General features: G+C 44.2%; 1 protein-coding gene across 3 annotated transcripts in view; it reads left to right on the forward strand.

The window, feature by feature from the left end:
• The window catches only part of PHKA2 (phosphorylase kinase regulatory subunit alpha 2), a 95,646-nt gene extending 76,780 nt beyond the window's left edge, over positions 1-18,866 (forward strand). For all 3 annotated transcript variants that reach the window (XM_083172499.1, XM_083172500.1, XM_083172501.1), the window contains 4 exons: positions 1,817-1,990; positions 6,257-6,310; positions 7,090-7,290; positions 13,852-18,866. In XM_083172499.1, coding sequence (XP_083028625.1) covers positions 1,817-1,990; positions 6,257-6,310; positions 7,090-7,290; positions 13,852-14,025 — 603 coding nt within the window. In that variant the 3' untranslated portion in view covers positions 14,026-18,866. The remainder of the gene's footprint in view (positions 1-1,816; positions 1,991-6,256; positions 6,311-7,089; positions 7,291-13,851) is intronic.
• The last annotated feature ends 1,927 nt before the right edge of the window (positions 18,867-20,793 follow it).

Here is a 20,793-nt window from a genome sequence, read left to right on the forward strand (position 1 = left end):
CTTGTGCTTTTCTGTCACAGCTCCTTCTATACCATCATGTGTTCTGCATTACCCTGTGTTGTTGAAAGGAAAATCACCTCATAAACAAATTGTCACTCACTGTATTCATGTGACTACACTGTTTTCTCCCCTTGCGCCTTTGCATTTTGCTCCCACAATGCATTGCTGTTTTACTGTTTCACTTCATTTCATTATGTGCCAAAAATTACCATTGCCTAGTATTTTTTTAAAGAAAAGAAATATGTATAGGTTGTGTGAGATTTATTTTCTTTAATTACTAAAAGTTAAATGAATAGAAGCATCTTCATCACCACACAAACGACAATTAAACATCTAATTATAGAGATAGATCTTCAGAGAAAAAAAAAACCTATGGGGTGTGCCCACTACCCTTGTCAGCTATAGCAGTGCAGCTGAGCACCAATGTGCAACAAATCTGCCTAATAGGGGTCGAGGTGACCACACAAGTCCCCTCCTCCTGGATTTAACAATTGTCCTTGCAACCACTGATTGGATAGTCGAACACTGAGAGGTTGGAAACTCGGGGTCTGAGGGCCTTATTCAGACCTGATCGCTGGGCTGTGAATCTTCAAAGCCCAGTAAACAGGTAGCCGCCTCCCCACCAGTAAAATCCCGCTCCTAAGCACGGCTGCGAATGTGATTCCAGCCATGCGAAGTGGGGAAAACTCATTTGGAATCACAACCATCAAATTATGGAAAGGCCATCAGCTGTCAATCACCCAGCGTACAGACTGTGATCACAGGGTGGCGCTGGGTGTGATCGCACAGAGGGCTTGCGCATGCACACTGCGGACCGTGCGAATGCGTGGACCTCTGATAATCGCCAAAGAGGGACAAAGATAGGGCAGGTGGCTGGCTTCATATGACACACTTCGTTCTGCCTGCATTTGCATGGGAATGGCCAGGAGTTTCCCATTCCCCATCGCCATTCCCCCCCCCCCCCCCCCCCCCGGTGAGCGCCACGTCGACTGTGCAGGATGGCAAAGATGCATCGGTACCTTGTGCAAATATGCGGGAAACCAGTGGAACCAGAATCAGGCCCATCTGTGCATGGTTTCTGTCAAATTCGCCTGCCAAAAACAGAAATGAAAATTTACACCCCTTGACATTTGCGATTTTAAGGTTTTCAATGAGAAAACATCTGCATGCCATTTTTGAGGTGTGATTTTTTGGGGAGGGTCACAGCAAAACTAGCTATTTTCAGTAAACATGCCGTTTTTACAGTTTTTTACAAAAAAATACATTCTAAAAAAAAACGTATCCTATTCCATCTAGCCCATAACGGCTTTTTTTTTTTTTAAAGGATAATTTTTTGCATGATGTCTGTGGACAACAGAGCTTCCATGTTAATAAAAATATAATACCAATGATATTAAGTCTTCAAAAAGTTTACAATAATAAACATACTCCTATTAGTAAGCATTTTATTAATCAATGCTATTAAGTATTTTTGAGGGGATAGCTTTAAATAAATAATAATGTACTGTATACTATAATGCTGGGTTCATTTAGTAAGAATAGCTGGTAACCATTAAATAATTTCCAGAACCTAACAGGACCTGCTGGGTAATGTAGTTCTACAACAGTTTCTGAGGTACAATTTGCATATTTCTTTAATACAGTTGTACATAATATCTGTTGAAAAATTAGATTTGAATCTTATTATTATTCTCTTTTTTCGGCTTACAGAAAATAATTAGTCACACCGCTGTTTCCTGAACTGCTAATCCTTGACATGTATGCTTTAGTTATGTCTACGTGCATTTCCTCATTAGGGTTTCATGTTTTGTTACAGAGATGCAGTAGTCCATCATCTCCAACAGGGACATTGTCCCCAGTAGCGTCTTATGGACCCCAACTTAATTGGGATGATCACCAAGGCCAGTGGCTAAGAAGAAGAAGACTTGATGGAGCCATCAATCGGGTACCTGTCGGGTTCTACCAGAAAGTGTGGTCTCTTCTCCAGAAAGTGAGTCATTAAAATGTACCTTGCACCTCACATTTTTGCATTTATAAAATTTTTTTTTCCATTTAATTAATTTTCTATACATTTTTTTTATCTTTCTGTCTTATAATAGGACATTCATAACCAGATAGGGTTTAAATTTACTAAGGCTTCTAAAAATGAAAAGTATTGATGTTAGTAGTGACATTTCACATGGGATGTTGCTATGGGCAACCAATCAGATACTATTATCTTCTAGAAGGTGCTAAATAAATAAGTGTAATCTAAAAGTATCTGATTGGTTGCCTATAGCAACATCCCATGTGAAACAAAACCCCCATCTTAGTAAATTTTCCCCATTCTGTCAATCGTTTCTCTATTGCATCTTATTATATAAATAATCTGATTGGTTGTTATAGACATCATCACCTCTTTGCCAGACGTTTTAGTGAATATACCCCTGAGACATTAGAAGGCCTGGGGCACTTAAAATGAGAGGACCCCCATTATTGTCTAAAGCTAAGAACACCATGCATGAATCAGACCTTTAATAGCAGTTGGTTAATTTTAAAGAGACATTTTGATTTCTGCAGTGCAGTTGTGGGACATTTGTTCTAGATTTACTATCTAAAGAAGACACTAAGGGCCAAATGTGGATACAAGATCAACTTAAGGGGAGTTCCTTCAAAGAGGTTTCTTCCTACACCCTTACCAAGGGAGGCACGCTTAAGAAAGGCCCTTTTGGGGGCGGCAAAGTATCTCCTAGAGAAGGGTATGGTGATTCTGGTACTGCGAGAGGGAAGAAAGAAGGGGTTTTACCCCATTCTTTTATTGGTTCCCAAACCAGATGGCTCGTTCAGACCGATCCTGAACCTAAAGTCATTGAACCTTCACTTGTGGGTGGACCACTTCAGAATGAAATTTCTGAGAACAGTTCTCCTGAGTTTGGAACCGGGAGAATTCCTAGCGTCTGTGGATGTTCAAGATGCCTATTTGCACATACCGCTATGTGAAGAACATCAGTCTTTGCTGCGTTTCACAATAGGCGATTTACATCTGCAATTTCGAAGGTAATGGTGGTCATGGCAGCAGCGCTCAGACTCCGGGGTATTGTAATCATCCCATATTTCGACGATCTTTTGTTCAAAGCAGAGTCAGCGGAGATATACGGCAGGAGAATCTGTCAGCTGCAATTCTTTTCCTGCAGGGCCATGGGTGGGTATGAAATCTGCCAAAGTCCCAACTGTGTCCCAATCAGAGATTACAGTTTTTGGGAGCCATTCTGGATACACATCTTCACAGTGTATTTCTTCCAGAATCGAAGGCCAGAGACATTTGTCAGTTGGTACTGACCATTCTGCAGTCTGGAGCACAGTATCCCTGATCCTGAGGTTCAGTGTGGAGTCGTCTTTGCCAATCAATGTCCTGGATCTGCGTGCAGTCTGAGAGACGCTTCAGCAGGCGGAGGGGTTTCTGACAGGATCTCCTATTCGAATACAATCGGACAATGCCACGGCTGTGGCTTATCTGAACCACTAGGGAGGCACTCGCAGCAGGATGGCGATTCAGGAAGTGTCTCGGATATTTGAGTGGGCAGAGACCAATATTCCGGCTTTATCAGCAGTATTCATTCTGGTGATTCGGAATGTGGAAGCGGATTTTCTCAGCAGAGAGGATCTCCTGGAAGGAGAATGGGCGTTACATCCGGAGGTGTTCCAAAAAATTGTGGCTCTTTGGGGACTCCCAAAAGTGGACTTAACGGCCTCCAGACACAATTGTCAGGTCTCCAGGGCCCTTATTCTGGTTGGTGCGGCCGGAGCCGCATATGCGGCTCCGACCGTGCAGGCGAATCCCCGCCTTCCATACGGATCGCCACGGCCGTCCGTACGCGGATATGTGGCGATCCGCATGAAATTGGACGGGGATACGCCTCCTCCATGGTGGGAGCAGCCCCTGCATTCGATGGTCGCCGAACATCGAATGCAGGGCCGCACGCTCCACCAGGTCCCGCAACACAAGACCACACGGACACTTGTCCGTGTTAAATCTTGTATGGGGGCGGGCAGCTGACATCCGGCGATGTCAGATGCCCGCCCCGTACCCACGCGTCACGGCCTCATTACCATGCATACGCCCCGCGTTTGCATGGGAACGCCCATGAAACGCGGGGCGTATGCATAGGGTAATGAGGATAAGTAGCCCCTCACGCCCCTCTACGCCCCCTGTGCGGCGTATAGAGAATCCTTGCGGCGAAATCGCCTGCACATGCGCAGAAGATAAACATCGGCGGCCCGTACGCAAGCGGGAATATCCGCATCGATCAGAATAAGGGCCCAGGTTCTGTGCGAGAACCAGGGATCCGTTGGTGTGGGCAGTGGATGCCATTACAGTGCCCTGGAGCTTCAACATCGCATGTGTCTTTCCCCATGCTAGCACGGGTCCTCAAGAGAGTGAGGATGCAAGGAGCAACCGTCAGTCTAATAGCTCCAGATTGGCCAAGGAGATCTTGGTGTTCCAACATTCTGAGCTTGTCGACAGCATTGTGGCATCTTCCACATCGACCAGACCTTCTCAAACAAGGTCCCTTCCTTCATTAGGACCTAGCTTGGCTCAATTTGAAGGCCTGGCTCTTGAAACCTCCATCTTAACAAAGAAGGGTTTCTCAGACGCAGTAATCCGAACCATGATTAGTGCAAGGAAACCAGTTTCTGTAGCTAATTATTATAGGGTTTGGAAGATGTACATTAGGTGGTGTGAAAGACAAAGAGTTCACACATCTAGATTTAAACTTTCAAGACTTCTGGAGTTTCTCCAAGATGGATTTTCCACGGGCTTAAGCCTTCAATCATTGAAGGTGCAGTTGTCAGCCTTGTCCATTTTTTTCAAAAGAAGGTGGCCTTGTTACCGGTGGTGCAAACCTTCCTCTAGGGAGTTAGCCGGCTTAAACCACCGTATAGACAACCAGTGGCACCTTGGGGTTTATCTCTGGTGTTATCTGTTCTACAAAAAAAACATCTTTTGAACCGTTAAGGTCGGCTGACCTTAAGTTTCTGACTTGGAAACTGACGCTTTTGTTGGCGATCGCGTCTGCAAGACGTGTATCTGAATTGGGGCCTTGTCTTGCAAGTCTCCTTTTCTGGTGTTCCATGATGATAGGGCTGTGTTGAGAACAGTTCTGAAGTTTTTGCCTAAAGTGGTATCCACTTTTCATTCAAACCAGGAAATTGTGATTCCGGTGTTTAGTCCTTCAGAGGAGGGCAGAAATAGGAACAAACTAAAGAAATCGGATGTTCGCGCTTTGCGCATCTATGTGGACAGAGTTTCGTAAAACTGACTTGTTATTAGTTTTTTATGATGTACATAAAAGAGGCTGGCCAGCTTCAAAGCAGACCATTGCTAGATGGTTAAGGTCGGTTATTGCTTTTGCCTACACTAAAGTGGGCAGACCAGTGTCCTCCAGAATTAATGCTCATACCACCAGGTCTGTTGCTGCCTCTTGGGCTGTGCGCCATGGGGCTACGGCAGAGCAAGTATGCAGGGCTGCCACTTGGTCCTCTGTTCACACTTTCACCAAATTCTACAGGTTCCATGAGTTTGCATCGGAGGACGCTCCCAAAGGACCAGCTCTTGAACGTCCCATGGTTGAGCTGTGTCACCAGGATGGATGAAAGAGAAAAGGGGATTACCGTTCGAATCCCTTTCTCTGAATCCATCCTGGTGACACAGCGATCCCTCCCTTATGCTCAGTAAGTTACCATTTCATGTGTTGTCATGTTATATGCTTGTGATGTGTTTGTGAATATTAATATGTTCAGGCATTGTACTGAGTTAATGTATCCTAGTGTGCTCTGGAAGTTGAACTGAGGAATGCTGGGATGCAGAAGGGAGGAGCCTGCCTCTCTAAAAGCTTAGCATAGGTGCCTGGCTCCTTTGGACCCTCCTACATCCCATGGTTGAGCTGTGTCATCAGGATGGATTCAGAGAAAGGGATTTGAACGGCAAGTTCTTACAAAAATCCCCTTTTTATTTGAATTTATATAACAAATGTGAGCGACGCTGGCATTTTTAGTAGATATTTTGAACATCTCTCAGAGATGTTGGCACTCAAAGGGTTAAAATATTTTACATTAAGTTGTCATCATTTATGCATGAAATGTTTAATAACTGTTATGCTAATACTATATTATTATTATTAATAATAACCTACTTTACCCTTGGTTTTATAAATATGATACATCCATTTGTTTTGCTTTGCCATTTCTGAAAATACACTTTATTTTTCTTCTACAGTGCCATGGGTTGTCTATAGACGGGTATGTCCTTCCCTCCTCAAGCACAAGAGAGGTACAGTAACATCACATATTGTTTTTGTAAGATTTGTGAAATTATAATTCTACTTCTGTACGTGCATAATATATTGTGATTGCTGCATCCTAAATTCAGACATATTGTTGCTGACCCCAACCAGTACTTATTGAGTGGGATGAACACCTCAGTATATGGACATGAATTAAGGTGCCGGATCCGATATGTAATGCCGGCGGTCGGAATCCCGAAACTGGAATCCCGACCGCCGAAATCCCGACATGGGGGGACGTGGAGCGTCCCCCCTTGCGGGCTCGCTGCGCTCGCCACGCAGCGGGCCCGGTGCCTCGCTACACTCGGCACGCTATTTTATTCTCCCTCTATGGGTGTCGTGGACACCCACGGAGGGAGAAAGTTTCGGGATTTCGGTGGTCGGGATTCCAGTGTCGGGATTCCGACCGCCGGGATCCCGACCGTCGGCAAATTGACTGCATCCCAAGGTGCCCACACAGTGCGATGTGCTGTGTGCGTTTTGAAGTAGATCGCATTTCATCTAACTCAAAACACATGCGATACGCTACAACAGTGTGCTGTTTGAACTAGATGCGATTAGTTTAGAAAGTACGTGCAGCCTACACTTTTCTTACTTTGCGATGTGATGTGTGTGGAAGCGCACATCGCACGCACAAAAGGCACCGTGTATGGGTACCTTAAGATATTTTTACATGCAGCCTTCTTTTTTAGCATAAATTACCGTATGTTAAATATGAAACACCTCTGATTATTTATATTAAAATAATGCTATTGACTTTTGCCAGATGACTGCTTGTGAGATCAAGTTTGCTGTTCATGTGGAGTCTGTCCTCAACCATGTTCCTCAGCCTGAGTACAGACAGCTGCTAGTGGAGGCGATACATGTGCTCACACTGGTGTCTGATATGGAAGTGGACAGTATTGGTGGCATTATTCATGTTGATCGTATTGTGCACATGTCCAGTGATCTTTTTCTTCAGGACCAGGTAAGAAATCCTACACCTTAAATCCTTGCAGATAAAGGGGCCTATGTACTAAGACTTCGATAGAGATAAAGTGGACAGAGAAAAAATACCAACCAACCAGCCCCTGTCATTTTTTAAACACAGCATGGGACATGGCAGTCAAGTACACTCTTATACCCCTTTCACATCACAAAAATTACCCAGGTTGATCCTTGGGTGTTGCCGGGTCGACCAGAGTCTCTGTGCAGTGTGAAAGGGCTTTTTCAAATAACCCGGGTCCAGCAACCCAGCATTCCGACCCAGGGTCAAACAAGGGTTATCCGAGGTTTGACCCAGGTTGGTGGGCAGTGTGAATGGATAACCCGGGTCAACTTGACGCATTCAAGCTATGATGGAGGTGGTTCCAAGCACTGCTTCCCCCCATCCCCCCCCCCCCCCCCACTCTTGATAACGCCTCGGCCCCGCCTGATGGTGGCGACCCAGCAATATGCTGAGGTGCTGTGTTGTAGTAGTAGTAGTAGTACGTTTATTTACAAGGCGCCGCAAAGTGTCCGCAGCGCTGTACATAGCAAACAAAAAAACAAATTACAAGGTAACGTACAGGGTGTGTTGAAAGATACAGTATAAGTAGGGGTATAGCTGGTAGAACTAAAATCAGCATCAGTTCAGAAGTAGGTGTCAAAATTGTCAAGGAGACTGAAGATGAAGTAGAGGAAGGGAAGAACAGGACAGGAGCACAGGTGAGGTAATGAGGTAGGGTGAGTACGTGAGGAAGGAGGGCCCTGCTCATAAGAGTTAACATACTAAAAATAGGTGAGTGGACGAACGAAATACAATAGGATAAGTAGGAACGGAGGGGAACGGAGGCAGGATAGGAGGATCAAAAGAGGTTAGGAGGAGGGATAGGCTAGTCGAAAAAAGTGGGTTTTGAGGGAGCGCTTGAAGGAGGTAAGGGAATCAGATAGCCTGATGGGTGGTGGGAGGTTGTTCCAGTGCAGGGGGGCAGCGCGAGAGAAATCTTGGACAAGGGAGTGGGAGGAGGTGATTAGATGAGAGGTCAGTCGGCGGTCAGCGATGGAGCGAAGAGGACGGGAGGGAGTGTGGATAGAGATCAGTGAAGAGAGGTAGGGAGCTGTGGAGGAGGAGAGAGCCTTGTAGGTGGTGGTGAGGAGTTTAAAGAGAACTCGGAAAGGAATGGGGAGCCAGTGAAGAGATAAACAGAGGGGGGAGGCGGAGGTAGAGCGGCGGGAGAGGAAGATGAGCCTAGCAGCAGCGTTAAGAATGGATTGGAGAGGTGCGAGGTGGGTGAGAGGTAGCCCAGAGAGAAGGATGTTGCAGTAGTCAAGGCGGGAGATGACAAGAGAGTAAATGAGAATTTAGGTCGCGTCAGTGGAGAGGAATGGTCTGATGCGTGAGATGTTGCGTAGGTGAAAGCGGCAAGACTGTGAGAGAGCACGAATGTGGGGGGTGAAAGAGAGGGAGGAGTCAATGATGACACCGAGGTCGGTGGACGTGAGCTCGGTTTCACCAATGCTGATGGAGATAGTGGGAGAAGAGGGGATGTTCGGGGGATGGAAGATTAGAAGTTCAGTTTTAGCCATGTTTAGTTTCAGGAAGCGTTGGGTCATCCAGGCTGAGATGGCCGTGAGGCATTCGGAGACCTTGGACAGGAGTGATGGGGATAAGTCGGGGGAGGAGAGATAGATTAGGGTATCATCAGCATAAAGGTGGTAATGAAAACCATAGGAGCTGATGAGGGTGCCCAGAGAGGTGGTGTAGAGGGAGAAGAGGAGAGGGCCAAGGACTGACCCTTGGGGAACACCGACTGGCTGGGGGGTAGTAGGAGAGGAGGAGCTCGGAGTGGAGACGGAGAAGGAGCGATCGGAGAGGTATGAGGTGAACCAGGAGAAGACCGTGCCAGTGATGCCAAAGGAGCGGAGGGTGTTGAGCAGGAGAGGGTGGTCAACAGTGTCAAAGGCAGCCGACAGATCAAGCTGGATGAGGATAGAGAAGAGGCCTTTGGATTTAGCCGATAGTAGATCGTTAGTGACTTTGGTCAGGGCAGTTTCAGTGGAATGTAAAGGGCGGAACCCGGATTGGAGGGGGTCTAGAATGGAGTTAGCAGTAAGGTGGCTTAGGAGACGATTATAGGTCAGACGTTCTAGGAGTTTGGAGGCAAAAGGGAGGAGGGAGATGGGCCTGTAGTTGGATGGAGAGTTGGGGTCCAGATTTGTTTTTTTGAGAATTGGGGAGACAAGAGCGTGTTTGAAGGAGGAAGGGAAGATCCCAGAGGATAGGGAAAGATTAAAGAGGTGAGCCAGGTGAGAGCAGACTGATGGACTGAGACGACGGATAATATTGGAGGGGATAGGATCGAGCGGGCAGGTGGAGGGAGAAGCGGATTGTAGGATAGAGTGGACTTCAGCAGCAGTGGTGGGGTAAAATGAGGACAGGGGTTGGAAGGAGGGGAGTGGAGATGTAGGAGGGGAGGAGGGAGAGGGTGAGGTCATGGCAGCAGTGATTGCAGTCCTGAGAGAGGAGATTTTGGTTGAAAAGTAGGTAGCAAAATCAGCGGCTACGATGGAGGACGGAAGAGCTGGAGGAGGGGGGGAGAGCAAGGAGTTGAAGGTGGCGAAGAGCCTGCGGGGATTGGATGATTGGGAAAGGATGAGGGACTTAAAGTAGGATTCCTTGGCCAGAGCAAGGGCAGAGCTGAAGGAGGAAAGAATGAATTTGAAATGGAGATAATCCGCAAGGGAGCGTGATTTCTTCCAGAAGCGCTCAGCAGTGTGAGAGCACTTTTTAAGGAATCGGGTGATAGGTGAGTGCCACGGTTGGGGGTTGGAGCATCGAAGAGGGATAGAGGAGGGAGGGCAGGCAGAGTCCAATGCCGAAGATAGGGTGTCATTATAGAGGGAGGCAGCGAGGTTCGGGCAGGACATGAGGGCGATTGGGGCGAGAAGAGGACACAGCGTGTTTGAGAAGGCAGCAAGATCAAGTGTGTTGACGTTATGCCGTGAGACAATGCGCTTGGGAGGGGGGGTGGGAGAGGGGGAAGCAGTGAGGGAGAAGGAGATGAGGTGATGGTCAGAAAGAGGAAAAGCTGAGATAGTGTAGTCAGTAAGGGAACAAGAGCGAGAGAAGACGAGATCGAGGGAGTGTCCTTGGATGTGGGTGGAAGAGGTAGTCCACTGAGATAGGCCAAGAGAGGAGCAGAGAGAGAGGAGTTTGGAGGTGCCAGGATCAGCGGGGTTATCCAAGGGGATGTTAAAGTCACCAAGAATGACAGATGGCAGGTTGGAGGAGAGGAAGTGTGGAAGCCAGGCGGCGAAGTTGTCAAGAAATTGGGAGATAGGGCCAGGGGGGCGGTAGAAATTGGGAGATAGGGCCAGGGGATGCAGCGACACGGAGGTGGTAGGGGTAGTATAGACGGATAGAGTGAGACTCAAAGGAGGAGAAAAGGAGAGAGGGTTCAGGGTGAATGACACTGTGGGTGCATGAGGCTGAGAGGAGAAAACCCACACCGCCACCTTGGCGACCGTCAGGCCTGGGAGTGTGAGAGAAAGAGAGGCCACCATGGGAGAGAGCAGCTGGAGAGACAGAATCAGAGGTGGAGAGCCAGGTCTCGGTGATAGCAAGGAGGTGGAATGCTCTAGAGATGAATAGGTCATGGATGGCAGGGAGTTTGTTGCAGATGGATCTGGCGTTCCATAGTGCACAGGAAAGAGGGGGGGTGGGTTGTGTATTTATGTGGATAAGGTTTTTGGGATTGCAGAGGCGAGGGGGGGTCATTGGGAGGGTGGGGGTGCGGGGGCGAGTGGTCAGGATAGGTATGGGATGGGAGGGGGGAGGAGCAGTTGGAGAAAGTGAATTTGAGAGATTAACAGCCATGAGGAACCGAAGGTGAGAGGGTAGGTTAGTGAAAGCAGACAGAGGGATTTGGGAGGACAGACAGCGTCTGTAGTAGATTTGGTAGAAAACAGAGTGAGAGAGAAGGTAACAGGCAAGGAACTACTGTCAGAGAGGAGACCAGTGGGTAAAATCAGGTTGATTGAGTAATCCAATTAAGTATGAAACAACAACAAGTGAGAGGATGAAGGGAACAGAGAAGGTCAGAAGTGAGGCAAATGTAAGCAGGCGTGAAGAGGGAAACAGAGTGAAATAAATGTGTGGCAAAGATAAGAGAAAATAATAGTGAATGAGTAAAATGAAATACAATGTTGGAAAAATATAGATAAAATGAATTAAATGTCAAAATTGAGCAACAGGTTACAATAGGATAGAAAGAAGATGAATATATTACAATAAAACAGAATATGAAAATTTAGACTGTGTTCAAACTCACCTTTTTCAGTATTCAATGAGCACGCTCCCAAATGAGCTCTGCCCCTCCTTATATAGTATGTCAGGCCCCTGTTACACTCAGCTCCTCCCCCTAATCTTCCTTGACACCTAGATTTAGCTCCTCCTCCTAGTATCTGTTCACACCTAGTAACAATACACTATACAGATACAGGCACAACCAAAATCACACTCAGATTTCTCCCTCAAAATTACAGTCTCTATATAGAAAGACAGATAAAGAATACAAGACAGACAGAATGCAAGATAACTCACCTGCTTCAGTTTCCAACTCACTTAAGTAATCAAGCTTCACTTTAGTATGCAAGCTTCCCTCTCAATGAGCACGTAGAGAAGTTTGCAAATGCCAGGTCGATCCCAGGACAGACCCATGTCCTAATCCCGGGTGCGACTCGGCATTTGCGATGGGAAAGCGGTATCACATGATAGTTTATTGCAGATGGTAGAGTAATCTGATTTATTATATAGGGTAAATTTACTAAGATGGTAGTTCTATTGAAGATGGGATGTTGCCCATAGCAACCAATCAGATTCTATCTATTATCTTCTAGAAGGTTCTAAATAAATAAGTAGAATCAAGCCAAAACCAATATGATTGGTTGCTGTTGGCAACATCCCATCTTCAATAGAACTCCCATCTTAGTAAATTTACCCCTATGTGTGTAATCATGCTACCAGGGGTCTGTCCTCTTACAGTATATTGTAAGTGATCTTTTCAGACAATTTCCGATGCTGGGAAACATATATTCATTAATAAATTCCCTTAAACTCCCCAGCAGCTTCCTGGGCGGCAGGATCGCATACGATGCACTGTATGCGGTTCTTTTGCACACAATATATCATATGCGATCCCGGTCATGGCTGCGGGATCTGATAAATGTTTGTGGCAGCCATGGCGATCTCCAGCTCTGATCCGATGTGCACAGGACAGCGCATCAGATCGGAACCGGTGGTAAATCACATACAATTTGACACTTTTCATGTGATTTCTCAGCCTGATGTATCGGAATTGGGTGAAAGGGGCCCAAATCGCACTAGTGTATAGAGGCATTTAGCCTTGATAATTTAGTGAGTGTTAAAAAAGGTGGTAGCCTCATGCTTTAATGACCAGGGCTATTCAATTAAAGCCTCTTTTTCTCACTGGTAAATTAACGGTTAACAGGTGTTAACACATGGAATCCTGGATAAGTTCCTGGACCCATGTAGCTTTCTAATTAAATAATCCCAGGGGATCAATTAGCTTGCAATAAACAAACTATTGAATTCCTCCCTAAGACTTGTATATTGGTTAGAGGAGGGACAAAACAGGGGTAGAGCATGTACTGGTTAGCTGTGCCTGAGTTTGTGTCGGGGGCCCAAGCTTGTCATGGGGATGGATGACTAATCCCCACCCGCCCCTCTGAGCTTCATGGCAGTGCACACAATCTTCATAGTCCAGATGTACTAAGCCTCGGAGAGTGATAAAATGGAGCATTAGCCAATCAGCTTCTAACTGCCATGTGTATGAAAAATGACAGGAGCTGATTGGTTGCTATTTTTTCTGTCCATCCTTTACCTCTCTTCAAGGCTTAGCACATTTGCTCTGCATCTTTTTCCCAGAAGGCATAGCAACTGCTCCCACAAGACATCTCACTGACCCTGAATAAAATAGAAAGTTTTATATAACAAAATCGGTACTTATGAGTTATCCGGGCGCCCGATTTCTAAATCGGGTCGGATCGGGCACATCGCATCGCATCGCATGCGACCACCGGATGCGATGCGATGCGATGCGATGCGATGACCCGATTTTTCCATAGGAATCAATGTTAAAATGGACAGAGTCCATTTTAACATGGAATTCAATGGGAAAAAGGGGTCCTTTTCATACCCCTACTATCCAAGTGGGCATGGAGTTGGATATAAACCTGTGGCGAGCGCAGCGAGCCACCGAGCCCGAAGCGTGGCGAGCGTAGCGAGCCCCGCGAGGGGACACAGAATACCGTATATCGTATCGCATCGCATCGCATCGCATCTGATTGTATGCCTTAACTTAAGGCATACAATCAAAAAATCGGGCGCCCAGATAACTCATAAGTACCCCAAAATCTGTATTGTTAGCAAAGTCTTTTGCTAAATTGTAGTGCAGCATTAAGATCCAGAAATTATACAGGATACGTCAGGGAAATAAATATTTTTACCTACTAAATAAACATATATGTCTTCCACTTTATTCAACAGAAAGCCCTGGGAGCAGGAGATTTTTACCTCGAGCAGGATCCAGCAACGGGGATCTGCAGCTTTTTCTTTGATAGTGCTCCAAGCGGGGCCTTTGGTACGATGACTTACCTGACCAAAGCGGTGGCCACCTACCTGCAGGACTTTTTGCCCAGTACAAGTTGTTTGATGCAATGAAAGGTCAGGATATCACACTGTTCATCCACCTCAAGGACCATAATGTATCAGTGTTCCCAAAAGCATTTCAACAATTTCCTGATGTTTATGGTATCACACCTAGGATCTTTTAATTATAGACTGAGCAGAAAAGTATCCTTGTGAAGTGTAAATGAGCCTACACATGGGCGATACTGCTGAGTGATCAGCGATGTGTCAGTGCTGTGTGCTGAGCAATCTATCAGGGCCAGTGTTCTCCGGTGACAACACTGGCCCTGGCCGGCGATGTCACTGGATTTATCCTGCATGCTGTATATTAATCGCCGAGTGATAGCTGTCGCTATGCCCCTACACACAGAGCAATGTTGGGGTATTTTCTAAGCGATCTAGTTGGAATGCTTCGAAAATGAACTGAAATTGCCCTGTGTGTAGGCCCCAAAATACTTCTCTCAGGTTGTGGCTATGTTAATTTGGCCTACAGATAGACATATAGAGGGAAATGTACTAAGATGTGTATTCTACTTCACATGTGATGTTGCTATGGGCAACTAATCAGATCCTGTCTCTAGAGGGTGCTAAATAAATAAGAAGTAGATGCTCATTGGTTGCCCATAGCAACATCACATGTGAAGTAGACTACATATCTTAGTAAATTTCCCCCATAATATTTATTACAAGAAATGTTTAATTAGAGTATTTTATTATTCCACTAGTTTACATGCTTTGACTTCCACAAATGAGAGAAAACATTCACTACTGCTGGCAAAAACACATTTTCCACATATGAGGATTAATGCGATGTGATTTATATGTGTGTAATATCTTTATCTGGCTAAGCATACCAATGTGAGGAAGTTGGACCCTTCCTAGCCATAAGCATTTTCTTTTAAGAATTTTATAGCAGCAAAGTAACATTATTAAATAAAATTGGGTTTAGTCTGTAATCTTTATACCTGGCAGGTTACTGAGGGGCAGTATTAAGCTTGGAGAAGAGATAAACTCAGTAGCGCACGCAGGGGGGTTTCTGAGTACCCAGAAACCCCCCAGGAGTCTAAGGGGCCTAGGCTGAAAGCTGAGGGTCCCCTCTTTCCATGGGTACAAGAATTTTTAAAATCGGCCATTGGGAACCAGAGATATCTGACTTCAAAGCCATCCAAGCTTGTTAATTGCTCTTTCCAGTCAGATATTTCAGGTTCTTTCTGACTTAGAGTTTTTCTGAGGGTATATTCCAAAAGCTGGGACTCTCCCCCTTTGATGGACACTAGTAGCTTGTCTCTACTGTTCCCAGAACCAGAGATATTGGCCTTCCAGCAGCTGGTTACTGCTCCAGCTTCACACACCTGTATGTAGTTTTATATACTCGTTGGCAGATTGCTCTACCTCCTGAACTCTGATCCCCTAGTCCCCAATATCATTTGGTAGGTGGAATTCTCTAGTTTTTAATTCAATTAAAATCTAAGAAATCTATTTCTGGGAACTGGAGATATCTGCAGTCAAGCAAGCTGTCCTCGCACCAGAAAATTATGAATAATAAGCCCACTCCACTATACACCCCTCCTCTGCATATTAAACATCCTCTACCACCCTGGAAGTTATGTATCAGGGCCCCTTCATTCAGCCCAATGCCCCCTTCTCCCACCATCTGTGCAGTAAAGGGGTAATTAGTGGAAATTACTGATCCAGGCCCTACATGCTAAGCGGTTGATATAATACCCCCTACCACCTGGGGGACATCAAAGCTCCCCCCACCCCTACCGCTGGAGGATCGGTAGGTGCCCCAATACATTGCTGTTGACGCCCCGTATGTGTGTGTGTGTGTATATATATATATATATATATATATATATATATATATATATATATATATATATAATTATTATTTATATACATTTGGTCTATCTATAATACTTTAACTGACCCGAGCTATACTGAGTCACCTAAGTGTCCATCTCCATGCTTTGCTCCGCCCCTCTCTGGAAACCCCTTTCTGAAAATCCTGCGTTTGCCACTGAAACTGGAGATAAAGCGGAGAAAAGGTAAAAGGAGATAAAGCACCAGCCAGTCAGCTGTGTTTGAAAAAGACAGTTGGGAGTTGATTGGCTGGTGTATTATCTCCTTTTACCTTTTCTCCGCTTTATCTACAGTTTATCTCTTCTCCAAGCTTAATAAGTCTGCCCCTGATATTCTATAAAGAGTACCCCCGTGCTTGACGCATGTGCAGAATTCCTATGGCAATGCAGCTCTTACAGGGAGAGCTTTCCTTTGGGATTTCCTTCAAGCATACGGCTTTTATAAATGCAGCTATGCTTTTGATGACAGGCGGAATACATCACATGCTAAATGCAGTGTGTCGTATAATTGTCCATGGACATAAATTATTCAATACACTGAACCCTATTTCATTGCATTCATTTGGCTGAATGGGAATTACTATGTAGATTTCAATCGAGCAGTGACTGTAAGTGCCCATTTTGTCATAAGAAGTTTTGAATGAACCTTTTTAAATGTTTGCAGGTATTCTTTTATTAATCAAAAGGATCTCTTCATAATATTTTTTTAAGTATAATATCCCTTTGAATTAGAGTTTTCATACATTTACATACATTTTATATTTACAGCAATCATATGTATACATATTGCCTCATACAACCTGCATTTGACATCACATATATTTAAAACAATGAGAAAAGTACATAGTGTCACTAGAAGGAACAGGAATTTATTGAGCAACCCTTAAGAAGGCCAAAAATATGCATCTGAGTGGTGCAATTTCCTGTTCTGCCAATGGCTGAGAAGTCGGACATGTTGGCTTTCCCTATTTGTTGATTACAACCCAAAAATCGTTGGGATCAGAGAGTCAGGGAATTTGAAAAATTTTGGCAGTATTCAGTGCCAGGGCGAGGATGGCTTATTTTCATTGAGAAAAAGCCATCCTTGCCGTCAAACCCCCCCCCTTGCCGTATTCAATGTTAGCAAGGTTCGCTGCAAATGCAGCGAGTCCATGTGGTGAGCCCCGCCATTTTAATGGCCACACTCGCTATTTCCACTTTGCCAAGAGGAACCAGCGAGGTGAAAATGGCAAGTGAAAGGGAGGGAGTTGAATACTCTGCCAGCGAGCTTCCGGCACTGCTCGCCGTCATAGCTCACTGTCAGGGGCAATGAATACCCCTCATTGAATTTACGTGATTCCCAGACGGATCCCCAATCATCAATGTTGACAATCAGCAAAATGAACTGAACTGAACTGAACATGTAGTCAGAATGGAGATTCGGGTCCGTAGATGTATTGTATGGCCCACATATGTACGTTAAGTGTACAGAAGTTTGTTTCATTTCTACTGTATATACTGCTGCTTATCCAGTGGCAGACATTGTTACACTTACAAGTGAGGCTACAGATGCTCGATGGTCAGTATGCTCATCTACTGTATAAAGCCAGATCATGTCTTGCAAATACATGAACCACTTATCTTACAGGGCATTAGTGGATGTTAATAGAAAAGCCATGTCTTATACTGTACTTCAGCATCATGAATGTGCTTTTGCAGAAGTGCTTTATTCAAGCAATATTTTCCTTATTCAGTACCTAACTATATTCCTTGATAAATCTGTACTCGCTACCTAAGAAGTTACTTATACTGTATACAAATGGACAGTATGTTTGATGTACTGCATGTTAATAACTTTGCTTCCTCTTGTTTCAATTTATAGTTTGAAAGTAAATGTAAATATTTAAGAATTTCAGTTAACGGAATAAAATTATATTTAAAAAATAGATTCCATTTATTTATAATGTAACATGTTACCTATATGTTCAGCATGTGCATGTTAAATATGTTTGTTTTGTTTATTATCGCTATAAAAATGGGGTTTGTTGTCTGTGCAATGTATTGGATTATCTTAGTACCCTGACTAAGAGGACTCCATATTAAACAGTTTGCAGGTTATTCATTTTAATTATAGACCCAACCTTGAAATTGGATGTAGAAAATACATCTAAAGTAGTACAGTATATTGTTATTAAACTGCTGCCATTGGACAAGCTTTTGTACAGACTGATAAATGTAGATATTTCAACTAATGCAGAGGTTCCCAAACTTTCTTGAATCATGACACCCTAGAATATTGCCATTATTTCAGGGCACACCAACAGTTACTTATTGTGAAATTCAGAAAAAATATTAAAATTACCTAAATTGTGATTGTGTGTTATACTTAATCCTTTGAGTGCCAACATCTGTGAGAGATGTTCAAAATATCCGCTAAAAATAACAGCATCCCTCACATTTGTTATATAAATTCAAATAAAAAATGTTGTGTAAAAAAGATTCTATTTCCTATATAAGGTAAACATTGCAGGTCATTATGATGAATACAAATGTTTACTTGCCCATTTTTAAAATCTATGTTGGAAAATTATCTTGGCACTCATAGGGTTAAGCCCCATACACACTACGCAAGTTTTTAAAAAGATATCGCTCAGAAGGGCCCAGAGTGTCGTTTACACCAGCCGATATCGTTAACGATATGGCCGTGGTGCGGGTTGTCTAGTGTGTGCGGGGCCTCAGTGGGCAGGGTTGTGCTTCTGTTCATCCACATATTTTATGATTGGAAGCTACTAGAATTGTTTTTACCTATTACATCGTCCAAAAATGTGATTTGGTAGTGGACCACCAACTTGTGGCTCCCTGCAATTGCCCCGTGGCATCCAGTTTGGAAACCACTGAGATAATGTCTTACAAGTACTTTTCATTGAATGTATAAAGATATAAAGAGAGAATCTAATGATCTTGTTCCACACTTTGTTTAATAAGTATTTTTTATTACTATTTAGCCATTAATAAAAGTTATATTATATCAGATTTATGTCGTTAAATCATGTATATTACTGACATATCCAATAATATGCAATTTTCTCATTTAAAGAGGAAACACACTGCAACTACTGTATAAACAGTACTGTACATTATTGGGAATGGACAGTTTGAAAGTGCAGGTTTCTTCAGAGTACACCTAAACCCTAGTGGCTAGTCAGACTTGTCAGCATGTATGTAGCACATTACAATTAATCACAGGCATTTTGATATTTGAGAAATTTTTACAAAACTACATATAGGAAATACATTTCTGTGAGTCTTTTTCAAGGCTGTAACCAGACCAACGGCTACATTTATACGATCCAAAAGTATTAGTACAGACGTGGTCACAGACCGGTGTTTCACTGCCACATTCATCCAGATCTGTATACCTCAAACAAACAAAAAGTCATTACTTATGTATCCAATTTTATTTATAAAAACATTTTTTTAGATTTTCTGGTTTAGATATTTATGGTTCAGAAATTGTCATTGTTTTACCTTCCATACATTTTCAATATTTTACTCCTACAATGAACTCACCTCTACAAGTTCTGGTATCTTTGAGTAGCACAAAGCCCTCTGTGCAGCCACACTCTATATGTCCTTCCCCGTGGGGTCTACAGATTTGAGAACATCCTCCATTATTGATAGAACATGGTATAAATTCTGTAAAGAACATTGAACATAAAAATTTATTACAGAACAGTTAATTTTCCTCATTGTTTGTGTTGATAAAACAATAGCCAAAGCAATTTAGTAATTCATTTATGCAAGAACATAATTTAAGTGAAAAATCTAGAAATAAATCATTGCATCATGAAATAAAGTTTATTTCAGACCCGGTAGGCATCTATTATAATGAATACCAAGGTCCAAGGATTTGGAACCTTTGCTTGGGATAGGCATATTGATATCCTTACAAATAAATAAGGATCAAATATGGTTTGAGGTAACGTTTAAAAAAGGGGCAGACTAGATGGGCCAAGTGGTTCTTATCTGCCGTCAAATTCTATGTTTCAAATTCTAAAGAGTCCACACTTAGCGAAATCTAAATTCGGGGGTAATGAAATATATCTTGTAATAGATATGATGGGGGGAATTTACTAAGATGTGTATTCTACTTCACATGTGATGTTGCTATGGGCAACGAATCAGAATCTACTTATTTATTTAGTACCTTCTGGAACATCTCATCTGTAATAGAACTCCCAACTTAGTAATTTTCCCCTTCTACTCTTATAATTCCTGTGCTCTATCTAATAATCAGAGTACTTCCATTGACTTATTTTTTCCTATTTAGGAAATATAAAAGTAGTATAAACAAACTACGGTACTTGTGTAGTTTCACGGTGACATGCTATGCTACTGTTTTTTTAGCGTAGGCTAAGCTACGTTGTCTGCATAGCCCAATGGCTGCCTAGCGTAGTTAGCGTAGTGACTCCGCAGCAGCCCTGAGTAGTCAGCGTAGTGTCCCTGTCAGGCAACTAGTCACCGTACTGTCCCCGGAAGCTGCAGCTCTGTCCCTGGCTGGGTGTGGTATGTTTCTCTGACAGTCGGGATCCCGACAGTCATTATCCCGACGTCAGGATCCCGACTGCCCGGACTCAGACAGCGTGGCCAGCGCAACAAAGCCCCTTGCGGGCTCGCTGCCATCGCCACGCTGCGGGCACGGTGGCTCCCTACGCGAGCCACCTATTCTATTCTCCCTCTATGGGGGTTGTGGACCCCCACGAGGGAAAATAGCTGACGGCCGTCGGGAACCCGGCCGTCGGTGTTTTAACAGTCGGGATCCCGACTGTCGGGAGCCCATCCGGCACCCCCCTGGCTTCCCTGGTAAGCCTGGTAAGCGCCTTTCACACAGCCCCGGTAACCGCCAGATCCCCTGAAATGCAAGAGTGTGGCCAGCGCACCGAAGCGTGGCGAGTGGACG

The sequence above is a fragment of the Crinia signifera genome, chromosome 2, assembly GCF_055691185.1.
Source record: "Crinia signifera chromosome 2, ASM5569118v1, whole genome shotgun sequence".
In the NCBI taxonomy this organism is placed as follows: Eukaryota; Metazoa; Chordata; class Amphibia; order Anura; family Myobatrachidae; genus Crinia; species Crinia signifera.